The 14,744-nt window shown below is 46.0% G+C and overlaps 1 protein-coding gene across 3 annotated transcripts in view; it reads right to left on the bottom strand.

Annotated features, from left to right (window-relative positions):
• LOC124119732 (ADAMTS-like protein 3) overlaps nt 1-14,744 on the bottom strand; it is a 135,592-nt gene that overhangs the window by 43,708 nt on the left and 77,140 nt on the right. For 2 of the 3 annotated variants that reach the window (XM_046482362.2, XM_046482363.2), the window contains exons 2-4: nt 3,200-3,373; nt 960-1,193; nt 219-366 (exon numbers count right to left, since the gene is read on the bottom strand). In XM_046482362.2, coding sequence (XP_046338318.1) covers nt 219-366; nt 960-1,193; nt 3,200-3,373 — 556 coding nt within the window. Of the gene's footprint in view, nt 1-114; nt 173-218; nt 367-959; nt 1,194-3,199; nt 3,374-14,744 lie in introns of those variants that run through there. The other variant, XM_048402977.1, reaches the window with a different exon arrangement.

The following is a 14,744-nucleotide window of genomic DNA, read 5'->3' as shown; positions in this document are numbered from 1 at the left end:
CGAGAAGGGTTGTGTTACCTACACAATGGGAGGGGAAAAAATGAGAGACTCACCCCAACATTGTTTCAACCAATCAGTGATAAGAATATAAGACGAGAGGAGTGTGTTACCTACACCACAGGAGGCGGAGCAATGAGCGAGACCCTCCCCCACACATTGATTCTACCAATCAGTGATAAGGATATATAATGGAATATAAGACGAGAGGAGTGTGTTACCTACACCACAGGAGGCGGAGCAATGAGAGAGACCCGCCTCCACCCAGTGGAACACCCCTTTAGTTTTCAGGCACGCATTACTGCCGCCGCACAGACCGCACAAGTCAAAATGCTTGTTCGAGCCAAGTCTGTGGTCGCATCCAACTGACTGAAACAGAAAATGATGGTTATTGAACATGTGGCGTTATCCCAGAGCCGGGCATTCAATAAAGGGTCAGTGTTGACCATTTTACGACCAGGCCAAAATGATACACATGCATAATCGAACACTTCTTTTTGGCGACATTCATCTTGATATCTCTGAACCATGCATCCTCTATTACAAATTAACAAAATTTCAATACTGCATATCGGTATATACGCACAGATATCGAACTATGTGAGCGAGTGAGTGAGTTTGGTTTTACGCCGCTTTGAACAGTATTTCAGTCACGGCGTGTCCGCTTGATGTGAGATAAAACATTAAAGTGATGGATGTCTTGGACGCTTACTATTTTGGTGAATCCTACAAGCACTAGTATGCTTAAGGCCAAGAAAAAAAATCAAAACCTAGGGCACAATCTGGGATTCGAACCCACGATCACAGGTTTGTAGCACGCCCAAGGCCCACTTGGACGCCCGTGTACGTACACCGAGAGGCGTTACTATGGTGACTGCCTAAAACAAATGTGTAAATTGTTAAATTTGAAGGTGGATGTGACCAAACGTTCCTTTTGAGAGAATATTTATCCGCCAACCTACCATGCACGTGCCATTGATGCACATGTCCAATGCTTTGTCTCTGCATCTCGTCCCGTCTAAAACTTTAGGTGCAAGGAGGGCGAGAGTTCTCGGCCCTGACGCTACGCAGTAGAGGGCGCATGGGTTCTTCCTGTCTGTATAGGGATGCCAGCGGTAGAACTTGCCTCCGTAACTTTCGTCGTTATATGCCGCGCATTGTTGTTCTCTAAAGTCAAGGGAGCCTGGTGCACAGGGCTGAAAAAGTCAATTTCAATGGAATAATACTTATATTGTATCTTTAATATTCTTATAAAGAAATTGTATATTATATATTTGTTGGAAATTATGCAAAGTCAGAACCCAAATTATATACGTTGTACACACCCTTGTGTTACCAGTCGTGACGTCACACTTTTGTGTGTACACTATTTTATTTATGAAGTCTCCATTAACACTGAAGCATCTCGGACTAACTGCTTCTGGACTGTTTTTGTCCTTGCATTGCGTTAGACTCTTTTCGCGATATGGTACAGGAATCTATGCTTAGTTCATAACCATGTTGGGAGTGCCCTTTTGATTTTTATTCGATATCTTGCAGGGTAATATATGTCATATATTCGGCAGTTTACTCTCAACCACACAGAACTCTGTTCATAAGAAACTGTCCCGTGTTCTAGCCATATGCTTCTATTGTCCATAGACGGTAAACTGAATACACTGAGGCAACTTGTTCGATCAGAACACCATAACTGTGGAACTATCATCTTTGGAGAGAGAATTAGGTTAAAAGAACCCAAACAGCTATTCCTTTCATATCAGAAGTCAATATTCTAGTGAAGTTAATTTTCTCAAAGTCCATGTGGCTTGGTGATATCGACTGAAAAAACTGCTACATCGTTTACGATCTCTGCAAATCTTTCGTGTCAAGATATACATGTTTGATCGACTCGATCAGCGAAATCAGATAATTTTATACTCCTTAGGATGAAATTGGGCATCGTCACCTGGTGTCTGGCTCCTCGACAACCCAGTTCTCAAGCATAGTGATTCCGTTCATGACTGTATATCAACGGTCTCATTTGTTGAACATCTTGCAAATCGTCTCCAGATCACGTTATAATTTGCATCCCATTAAAATACAGTATGCAGCTTACATTGCCTTTAGAATTGAACCGAGTGATTGAGTCAAGATTGTAGCAGTTGACAAATTGTCTGGTTGATGGGGTGAGGTCAGTTGGTGCTGATGAAGAGCATGACCAGCTGATAGCCAGGATAAGAGGGGAGGGATTACTTGCATCGTCACCACGGCGCCAGCACAGCGGAGATAGTACATCTTATACAAGGTGCTCGTTTGTCGGCTAAATGGTATATGAAATGAGTGGACCTGATTAGTCTTTAATGACGAAGAATATTGAGAACGTTGGAATTCTGTCTCTGACAGAGACTCTACTCTAATGCCACAGCAAGTCACTCGATCCTCGATGATGGTCAGGCATGAAACGTTACACTTTACAAGTGAGTGTGAGTGAATTGGGTTTAACGCCGCTTTATATCACGGAATGCAAGTGTGTCATCACTGATTTTCAGTAGTCCATTCATATAATTTACATCACTATTTGACTTTTACGCCCTATCGAATTTGTTTCAGCGATAATTGAGACTGGTTATTCTCTGGCATTGACGTTTTGAACTAAATGTGGACAACACAAAGTGAAGCAGGTCACAAAGTGAAGCAGGTCACAAAGTGAAGCAGGTCACAAAGTGATGCAGGTCTTCAACAACCTCAGTGACAAATACAGGTGACAGCGTCCATAATCAGAGGAAATGTCATGCGTTGGTGTGTCTGCTTGTACTAGTCCGAACTATTGCCGGTTTTATAGTGAAAGCCATGAATACCAATCTCAGACACAGTATACTGTCTCCGAGCCGAACATTCTTTGCTTTATTCCCTTGATGGCGAGCGCCAGACAAGGTAATAACAAGTACTATCTATAAATGCCATTTGGTATGACGCGGCCGGGGATCGAACTACCGACCTTCCGCTCTCCGGGCGCTCAATCACACAATAATACCATGTGTTTCAACGAGGCGACATGTTGATTTTCCATTAATATTCAGCTCGCTAACTGCGTCATGACCTCAGTTAAGAGCTGTAGTAGCGAAACGTGTTTTTTGTGGCAGATTTGGTATCAAGTACCCCTGATCAGATCGGAGGAGACGGCAGTAAGGTAGGTTTGACTCGACATTACATTCAGACTTACTTCGTTGTTGCAGGTGGCGTATCTGATGCTTTTCCCGGTACAATCATATTGGACGGACCGATAACTCCTCATGCACTTTCTCATCTGGTAGGTGGCGCCACCATCGCACGTGCGCGAGCACGCGCTCCACTTTGACCATTTGCCCCAGTGATCGCCGCTCGCCACACACACCATCTGAAAGAAACAAGGAATAGGTATACGTTCCTTGTAGTAAGATAGATATTGTTAACTCAGTGTAAAAACGTTTTTAAGGTGAAAGATGAAATTTGCTTCCTTCACTATGGCCTATGCTTCCAACCCAGAGACCATACCGGAATATGGTCTCTATTCCTATCGCAAAGCATGCGTAACGCGCTGCTATGGACGGCCGCTGACAATGTGTAAGTGTATTTCGTTTTACGACGCTTTTAACAGTATTTCAGTTATATCACAGTGAGTGAGTGAGTGAGTGAGTATGGTTTTACGCCGCTTTTAGCAATATTCCAGCAATATCACGGCGGGGGACACCAGAGATAGTTATATCACAGCGCGTTTGTTTGTTTGTGGTTAAACGCCGCACACAGCAATATTCCAGCTATATGACGGCCGCCAGTAAATATATAATCGATTCTGGGCCAGACAATCCAGTGGATTGACATAATAGGAATCGATCCGAGCAATTGGGATACGATGACATGCATCAACCAAGTCAACGAGCCTGACCACCCGATCCCGTTAGTTGCCTCTTACAAGCATAGTCACTTTTTACAGCAAGCATGGGTTGCTGAAGACCTATTCTACCCCGGATGTTCACGTCGCGTCGGGAGGAGAGCACGAGGGGATGCAGGTATAAGATGGATGCCGCTGTGGTACACCCCCAAACATGCTACTGAGTGTAAAGGATATTTACAACGACGTCGATTTCCATCAAGGAATGCATAAATGAGGTTTTATGCCATGTAATAATAGCTGCAAAGTGGCAACCTCTATAATGTAATCGCTTCTGACATTTGTGTCCATCAACAAGTTAGACTGTCGGTCATGCGACAGTCGATAGTGTCACCACACGCCAACGAGTGAGTGAATGAATGAAGATCATGTATTATGGCCCACTACAACATGGCATCGAACACATCGTCAATATACACTCAAGTACACGTTATCAAATCCAGAGTGAGTGCAATATGGTTTTCGCCGTTAGCAATTTGTCATCAATATCACGGCGGGAAACACCATTGAACACATGAGGAGTCGAACCCGGGCCTTGGGCGTGACGGACGGACGCTGTAACCACTAGGCTACTCCATCGCAAGTCCGTCTTACAGACCCTGATACAAATATATCAAATACAGCCCATGCAAGTCTATAGTGTTTGGCAAGTCTAGATTACTGCAGTATCAGTGTCTGAAATGAAGAGAGTCTCTGGGCTCCCTTATATTTTATTTTTATTAAGATAATTGGACAACTGTTTTTTTTCTGTACGATATGTTCATTTCAGATACTAGATGTTAGCCTACTCCATCACCGCCCATAACAGATTTAAACTGTGATCCATCCAAATACTACAGATCGAAACCATCCGGGTTTTTTCATAAATAATATATTTAATACTGTCTACCGCGGCAATTATACTTGGCTATACTTGGATTCTACAGATGAATGAACGCGGGAATAGTGCAACTTGATACTGCCCGGTACTGTAGCGAGGTCACTGACCTCATCTGAGCTGAACAGATCACGTTTAACCATAATGAAAACGCTTTTCGTGTTTAGGATTTTTCTGTTTCGTGGAGGACCCCCTGGATGCGGAGGGACCTGAGGTCAGAACGCATGCATAACAATAAGTGATTGGGAAAGCTATGGACCTAAATCTATGTGAGCCTTGCCATGTCCCTCGGATCAGCCACGGGGTAGGCTTGTGACACCCCTCTGTTGACTCTGGGTCGTGATAAAACCACTTATCTGGTCGCACGAATTAGGAGATGATATTTTGACTTGGTAGGAGATTGCCAAACAATCTCTGACATTTAACACGGACATGGTGGGAAATGTAACTAAATTCCAGAACAAATAGTTACTCTAGATTGACGTCTCGGAACTGCCATACGGGTGAACCTAGGAAAACATTAACTCTCTGACACGAAAATAGCACTTGCAAGTTCTATTGCGTATCATATTCTAGAGAGAGCACTTATTCCAACATAAGAAATGTTATTCTGTTCGTTCATCTTTGATGCATGTACGTGGAACATATATAGTCTCGGCGCCAGAATGTAAAATAATATGCGCAATTTGTAGAGTCACGTTTACGTAAAATTACGTTGAGTTGGGTACAATGTTATGTGGGCTTGATCCCTACACGACCCCTTAATCCTTGCTGTATAGTTTATGCCTAAACGACCCCTATTCCCGCTGCATAGTCCGACCTTACGCGACCCCTAATCCCACTGTATAGTCAAACCTTACACGAACCTTAATCCCACTGTATAATCCAACCCAACACGACCCCTAATCCCACTGCATAGTCCAACCTTACGCGACCCCTAATCCCACTGTATAATCCAATCCAACACGACCCCTAATCCCATTGTAAAGTCCAACCCTACACGACCCCTAATCCCGTTGCATAGTCCGACCCTACACGACCCCTAATCCCGCTGTATCGTCCAACCCTACACGACCCCTAATCCCGCTGTATAGTCCAACCCAACACGACCCCTAATCCCACTGTATAGTCCAACCCTACACGACCCCTAATCCCACTCTATAGTCCAACCCTGCATGACCCCTAATCCCGATGTATAGTCCAACCCTAAACGACCCCTAATCCCGATGTATAGTCCAACCCTACACGACCCCTAATCCCGCTGTAAAGTCCAACCCTACACGACCCCTAATCCCGTTGCATAGTCCGACCCTACACGACCCCTAATCCCGCTGTATAGTCCAGCCCTACACTACCCCTAATCCCGCTGTATAGTCCGACCTTACGCGACCTCTAATCCCACTGTATAGTCCAACCCTACACGACCCCTAATCCCACTCTATTGTCCAACCCTAACGACCCCTAATCCAGCTGTATAGGTCGACCCTACACGACCCCTAATCCCGATGTATAGTCCAACCCTACACGACCCCTAATCCCGCTGCATAGTCCGACCCTACACGACCCCTAATCCAGCTGTATAGTCCAACCCTAAACGACCCCTAATCCCAATGTATAGTCCCACCCAACACGACCCCTAATCCCATTGTATAGTCCAACCCAACACGACCCCTAATCCCGCTGTATCGTCCAACCCTACACGACCCCTAATCCCGCTGTATAGTCCAACCCAACACGACCCCTAATCCCACTGTATAGTCCAACCCTACACGACCCCTAATCCCACTCTATAGTCCAACCTTGCATGACCCCTAATCCCGATGTATAGTCCAACCCTAAACGACCCCTAATCCCGATGTATAGTCCGACCCTACACGACCCCTAATCCCGCTGTATAGTCCAACCCTACACGACCCCTAATCCCGATGTATAGTCCAACCCTACACGACCCCTAATCCCGCTGTATAGTCCAACCCTACACGACCCCTAATCCCGATGTATAGTCCAACCCTACACGACCCCTAATCCCGTTGCATAGTCCGACCCTACACGACCCCTAATCCCGCTGTATAGTCCAGCCCTACACTACCCCTAATCCCGCTGTATAGTCCGACCTTACGCGACCTCTAATCCCACTGTATAGTCCAACCCTACACGACCCCTAATCCCACTCTATTGTCCAACCCTAACGACCCCTAATCCAGCTGTATAGGTCGACCCTACACGACCCCTAATCCCGATGTATAGTCCAACCCTACACGACCCCTAATCCCGCTGCATAGTCCGACCCTACACGACCCCTAATCCAGCTGTATAGTCCAACCCTAAACGACCCCTAATCCCAATGTATAGTCCCACCCAACACGACCCCTAATCCCATTGTATAGTCCAACCCAACACGACCCCTAATCCCGCTGTATCGTCCAACCCTACACGACCCCTAATCCCGCTGTATAGTCCAACCCAACACGACCCCTAATCCCACTGTATAGTCCAACCCTACACGACCCCTAATCCCACTCTATAGTCCAACCTTGCATGACCCCTAATCCCGATGTATAGTCCAACCCTAAACGACCCCTAATCCCGATGTATAGTCCGACCCTACACGACCCCTAATCCCGCTGTATAGTCCAACCCTACACGACCCCTAATCCCGATGTATAGTCCAACCCTAAACGACCCCTAATCCCGCTGTATAGTCCAACCCTACACGACCCCTAATCCCGATGTATAGTCCAACCCTACACGACCCCTAATCCCGATGTATAGTCCAACCCAACACGACCCCTAATCCCGATGTATAGTCCAACCCAACACGACCCCTAATCCCATTGTATAGTTCAACCCAACATGACCCCTAATCCCGCTGTATCGTCCAACCCTACACGACCCCTAATCCAGCTGTATAGTCCAACCTTACACGACCCCTAATCCAGCTGTATAGTCCAACCCTACACGACCCCTAATCCCGATGTATAGTCCAACCCTACACGACCCCTAATCCCGCTGTATAGTCCAACCCCACACGACCCCTAATCCCACTCTATAGTCCAACCCAACGTGACCCCTAATCCCGCTGTATCGTCCAACCCTACACGACCCCTAATCCCGCTGTATAGTCCATCCCTACACGACCCCTTATCCCGCTGTATAGTCCAACCCTACACGACCCCTAATCCCGTTGCATAGTCCGACCCTACACGACCCCTAATCCCGCTGTATAGTCCAGCCCTACACTACCCCTAATCCCGCTGTATAGTCCGACCTTACGCGACCTCTAATCCCACTGTTTAGTCCAACCCTACACGACCCCTAATCCCACTCTATTGTCCAACCCTAACGACCCCTAATCCAGCTGTATAGGTCGACCCTACACGACCCCTAATCCCGATGTATAGTCCAACCCTACACGACCCCTAATCCCGCTGCATAGTCCGACCCTACACGACCCCTAATCCAGCTGTATAGTCCAACCCTAAACGACCCCTAATCCCAATGTATAGTCCCACCCAACACGACCCCTAATCCCATTGTATAGTCCAACCCAACACGACCCCTAATCCCGCTGTATCGTCCAACCCTACACGACCCCTAATCCCGCTTATAAACCAACCCAACACGACCCCTAATCCCACTGTATAGTCCAACCCTACACGACCCCTAATCCCACTCTATAGTCCAACCTTGCATGACCCCTAATCCCGATGTATAGTCCAACCCTAAACGACCCCTAATCCCGATGTATAGTCCGACCCTACACGACCCCTAATCCCGCTGTATAGTCCAACCCTACACGACCCCTAATCCCGATGTATAGTCCAACCCTAAACGACCCCTAATCCCGCTGTATAGTCCAACCCTACACGACCCCTAATCCCGATGTATAGTCCAACCCTACACGACCCCTAATCCCGATGTATAGTCCAACCCAACACGACCCCTAATCCCGATGTATAGTCCAACCCAACACGACCCCTAATCCCATTGTATAGTTCAACCCAACATGACCCCTAATCCCGCTGTATCGTCCAACCCTACACGACCCCTAATCCAGCTGTATAGTCCAACCTTACACGACCCCTAATCCAGCTGTATAGTCCAACCCTACACGACCCCTAATCCCGATGTATAGTCCAACCCTACACGACCCCTAATCCCGCTGTATAGTCCAACCCTACACGACCCCTAATCCCACTCTATAGTCCAACCCAACGTGACCCCTAATCCCGCTGTATCGTCCAACCCTACACGACCCCTAATCCCGCTGTATAGTCCATCCCTACACGACCCCTTATCCCGCTGTATAGTCCAACCCTACACGACCCCTAATCCCGCAGTATAGCCTATCCCTACACGACCGCTAATCCCGCTGTATATTCGTGTGCGTATGTGCGTGTGTGCGTGTGTGCGTATGTGCGTGCGTGTCCGACCTGCTGTACGCGCCTGAAAGTACATATGCACCTGGAAAGGGAAGAGTAAGAAGAAGCACGTAACAAGCGTCCTCCATGGGTTCTAATTATACAGGTATTTTAAGCGTCCCACACTATCTATCAGAATGTCGAATGTCGGTATCAATTCAGTTAATACCTGAGTGATGGTCTCCACGGTGTGTTTCTACCCGCATAGCTACCCCCATTCCTCACATATATAGTATATGTATATTCAGGATATGTATCTACAGTTTTATCGGCCACCTCTCCGAAATGAGTCAAAACAAACAAGATGAATTTGTTTCATTAGTCCGTTCAGAGTCACATTCTGCTACACAAGGATTCACATCGGCTGTGGCACCCAATGAAAGCCCACTGATATTAAGATGTGGAGTTTACACAGGTAAGGAAACATTTACTTATCCCGGTAGCGTCCACCTGTAACGACCCTTGACCCATGTAAGTAGACATTCCTGCCATGCCTTCCTCTACACCACTGGGAAGAGTAATCAACGATATGCACAACACGTCACGGGCAGGTTCCGCAAGTCACGGGGAGATGCCTGCAAACTAAGTATACTCTCTCCAGAACACGCTCCTAACAAGTCGCATCAGGTGTTAATACAGAGGTGTCCAGGTGGCTTCGTACCCTGATAGTGGTTCATGTTGTGCGCGTTTGGACTATGGGTGGATATAGGCGACCAATACCACATACCATGACGGCAGACAAAGAGAGAATGGGGTGGATATAGGCGACCAATACCACATGCCATGAGAGAAGACAAAGAGAGAATCGGGTGGATACAGGCGACCAATACCACGAAGAGAGAATCGGGTAGATACGGGCAACTTATACTACATACCACGAGAGAAGACAAAGAGAGAATGGGGTGGATATAGGCGACCAATACCACATGCCATGAGAGAAGACAAAGAGAGAATCGGGTGGATATAGGCGACCAATACCACATGCCATGAGAGAAGACAAAGAGAGAATCGGGTGGATACAGGCGACCAATACCACGAAGAGAGAATCGGGTAGATACGGGCAACTTATACTACATACCACGAGAGAAGACAAAGAGAGAATGGGGTGGATATAGGCGACCAATACCACATGCCATGAGAGAAGACAAAGAGAGAATCGGGTGGATATAGGCGACCAATACCACATGCCATGAGAGAAGACAAAGAGAGAATCGGGTGGATATAGGCGACCAATACCACAAAGAGAGAATCGGGTAGATACTGGCGACCAATAACACATACCATGACGGCAGACAAAGGGAGAATCGAGTGGATATAGGCGACCAATACCACATGCCATGAGAGAAGAGAAAGAGAGAATCGGGTGGATATAGGCGACCAATACCACATACTATGAGAGACGACAAAGAGAGAATGGGTTGGATATAGGCGACCAATACCACATACTAGGAGAGAAGAGAAAGAGAGAATCGGGTGGATATAGGCGACCAATACCACATACTATGAGAGAAGACAAAGAGAGAATGGGTTGGATATAGGCGACCAATACCACATACTATGAGAGAAGAGAAAGAGAGAATCGGGTGGATATAGGCGACCAATACCACATACTATGAGAGACGACAAAGAGAGAATCGGGTGGATATAGGCGACCAATACCACATACCACGGGAGGCTCACTCATCCTGATGACGACAAACTAAATATACTCTCTCCGGAACAAGCTCCTGAAAAGTCGCATCGGGTGTTCAGTGCTTCATATTGTTAGCCTTTGGATTACGGGTGGATATAGGAGACCAATACCCCTTACCATAAGAGCAGACAAAGAGAGAATATGGTGGATATAGGAGACAAATACCCCGTACCTTGAGAACAGACTAAGAGAGAATCCCGCCATCTATCTACCTGAAGAGTCAGCAATGTAAAAGCAGTTGTCAGAATACCGCCCCTGTTCCTTATAATATCAAGCCGTGTTTTTTTTTTCGCTTTCACCTGGCCATAGTTACGAATCAATTTCACTTCCATTTGAATAAATTCTTAATTCTATTTTTTAAGATGCCAGCGTATGCATTTTTTGCCATTCTCACGTCAGTGAGAGGTTTAAAGAAAAGGCGTCGACCTGTAGAAATTGTTTGAATGATTTGAGTTATTGAAAAGTACAACGGGTTTCATTTATAGCATGTTGCCTGCGTGTGAAACCGCCAGGGGCTCAAAGGCAGCAAGTTCTAGCCAAGGGGTCATTTCAGTACTTCGCCCTCCTTCAAATTGATGTCAGGTGGTGTTGATATGAACATAATGAAATCAACCACCGTCACCTATGCAGCAATATTATCAAACACTGAACTAATCTAAAGCAGTGCAACATTTGTGCAATAAATGAAACTGTGCATCGTGCTCAGTGCTGTCCTGTAATGTCACGTGGTGTCTGGGGGGGGGGGGGGGGGGGGGGTAATTAGGGATGGCTGGTAATAGTTCAGACTTTAACTGAACGTACAGTCGGTGAAACGTCTCTGCAATGCGAGCTCGGGTCGGGTATTTGCAAAGACACACATATCCCGGTACTTCATGGAGTCAGCAATTCGGTGTGTTTGACTGAACTAGGGTAGAAATGTGTTTATCTCACCCCTGGGTCACTTCCCCGGGGACACTCACACTTGGACAGACCCCACCCACATTCCGACACAGATAGACTCCCTGGGGTGAGGTATGTCTGGCATCACTGTGGGGTGGGTTGCGTGGTGGGGTGCTTGGTTTATAATCTGTTTCGAGGCCATGTGCATATCTGGTCTTGGGGGTGAAGCTGGAGAGGGTCCTGGACTGACGCACATGTCATCACTGGTAAACTGTTGGAGACAGGCTGGGGAAACTGAAGACGTTTCAGGGATGAGACACACATGTCATCACTGGTAGACTAGGGTGTGCTAAGGACAAGCCCCTGCTACCATACAGTGGAACTTGCATATATATCATGAGTCGAGATAACTCTGGCGAGACCCCGTCATACGCTATAAATATACAAACTCTATATCATTTCATGTTATCAAATTAAATTGGTAATATATCTGGCGTGACTCTTGACTTTTATAGGCAGTGCAGTAAATGTGTAACACCAGAGATGAGAGATGAGGCTTAAACTGGCTGACGCCTCAATTTTAATTTGACAGGCACAGATAAAAAAAATCATGAGAACTGAAGAAGACATGAACCATGCAGGATGGGTGAACAACGGCCAGTGAATAATCGAGTCTGGTCGGCAAAGTAGACAAAATTTATGGATAACATCTTCTTTATTTTCTATAAAGGCGACGTTTCTGTATAGATCCTTGCTTGACCCCTCGCTTGACAACGGTATAAAGATCTATACCGAAACGCCGCCTTTACAGAAAATAAAGAAGTTGTTATCCATAAATTGTGTCAACTTTGTCATCCGTCAACTTCTAAGTAATGCCTATCAAACAATTCGAGTCAGGACGGGCACAGCGGATAGTTTATAGCATTAGACATTTGGTCTTCATACACAATCAGCACTACACAGTATGACCACCTAATTCTACAAGCATTGTGCACTGGGGGGTATAAACTGGGGTGGGGTGAGTGGATATTCTGTCCCCAAGGGGGTAAGCGAAACAATACATTCCCACGGAGGAAACCATAAAGAGGTGGCCACGATACAGCTCGTCAGAAAAAAACAGAATCCCCAATACCATTCCTCAGACCAAGATGTTCAAAAAATTAACATTTAAAACGCGACCGCCTTTCCCACCAAAGAACAATAAACTGCGCCTCCAAGCAAAAACAATACCTCAAGACAAAAATGTAGTCTATGTTTATGCTGTTCGTATTTGTGATGAACGTGATGTACTGCTCCAAAATGACCAGCATCGGAGTAATTCCTTATGTGACAGCCCCACACTCGTCATATGGGTTGAGTTTACAGTAAATACACTACAGTTGTCGCTATTGTTGTTCCAGGCCTCGAGTGTTGTTTAAGATGTTTATCTTTCTGTTTTGCATTCGTAACATGATGCTAAACTAGCGCTGTGACAGCAATGGTTGTACAATTACGAGGCGGGGGTAAATGTTTCCAGTCGGTGTGGTCAGCTGTCCATGGGTCATTCGGTCGCAACATTGAGGGAAAGAGAGGAAATATCCTTTTTTAAACTGAAGAGGGAAAAACAACTTTGTAGTTCTAAAGACAGGTCTGCAGATCCGTGGAATTACCTCACGCGGTATTCAAACAATTGAATTTGCACCTTTATTAACATGTATATGTTGGGGCACAGGTCCTCCCTACGTTGCACTTGTGCACATTCTACGGGAGAAAAATCTTTAGTTTCAGATCTTTAGTTTATGAGATACATGTTTGCAACATGTTTAACACAAATAGGAATCTCCGCATTGTCATAGAGAACGACACAACCTGTCGTAGTCATGCGGTTATCTTAGTAATTGAAATACACACTTACGACACTTGTCGCACAGGTTACCACAAGACAAGCTGGTATGGTTCAAATATTTTCCACATAAATCGTATTCTAAGACGCTGTCGTCATGACCTATAAAAGATATATGTGAGCGGAAAAGTTGAAGGATATACACAGTGTTCCATTAAAAACTGCAAATGCCGAACACGAAAGCTACTTTATGTCTCATTGCATAGACATTCACAAAATGAGTATGTGAGGCTAGCTTTCCCAAACACACACACACACACACAAACACACACACACACAAACACACACACATTCTCTCTCACACACACGGGCATAACATCACACTCACATACACGCACACACCCTCACACACACACTCTCTCTCTCTCACACACACATGCACTCACACACACACACACAAACACACACTCACACTCACACTCACACACACACGCGCATTCCCTCTTCATTTCACCTTTAGCTTTATTTGTACCCAGACCCCTGATTTACATTTACCCAAGTCTCTACCCCCCTCAGTTACTGTGGGTCTGGTCCACCTTCTGACGCTCACTTGTCACACCCTTAAGCAGCAGCCTACCTCCTGTGTCATGAGAACACACGCCGTGAATCCCAATTCCGTGTCCTGCCTCACGCGGCACCGACGCTCACCTGTGAATCGCAGAGTAACCCCCACGGGTGTAAATCTTTCTTAATTACAAACAACACGTGCCGCGTCGACGCAAATAAACATTAACACACATCCAGCATTCGATCTTGCCAAGTAGACCATAGTTTTATCTACCCCAGACTTGTAGCAACCACAGAACTATTGACTGTCGTTCACGGGTAGCCCATATAGGCCATTAACCTTAGAACATAATCGCCAGGGACATTGTTCATTTCGTGCCAGATTAGAGTAAAATATTGCTCTTGATAACGCTCAAGAATAAGACAGTAACGACATTTCGACGTCAAATCCATTCCTAATTTTGTATCATTTTACTGAAAGAACAGATAACAAGCGTTCCTTCTAGACAGCAATAAATAACATTTGACGAAGTGGGTTAAAGATACAGTTGTGAAGGGAAATGGGGCGAGCCAACCCT

Source organism: Haliotis rufescens, unplaced genomic scaffold, assembly GCF_023055435.1.
Source record: "Haliotis rufescens isolate VD_foot unplaced genomic scaffold, xgHalRufe1.0.p SCAF_1, whole genome shotgun sequence".
In the NCBI taxonomy this organism is placed as follows: Eukaryota; Metazoa; Mollusca; class Gastropoda; order Lepetellida; family Haliotidae; genus Haliotis; species Haliotis rufescens.
The sequence above is the reverse complement of the archived record's forward strand: the minus strand, read 5'-3'. Positions and strand labels throughout refer to the sequence as shown.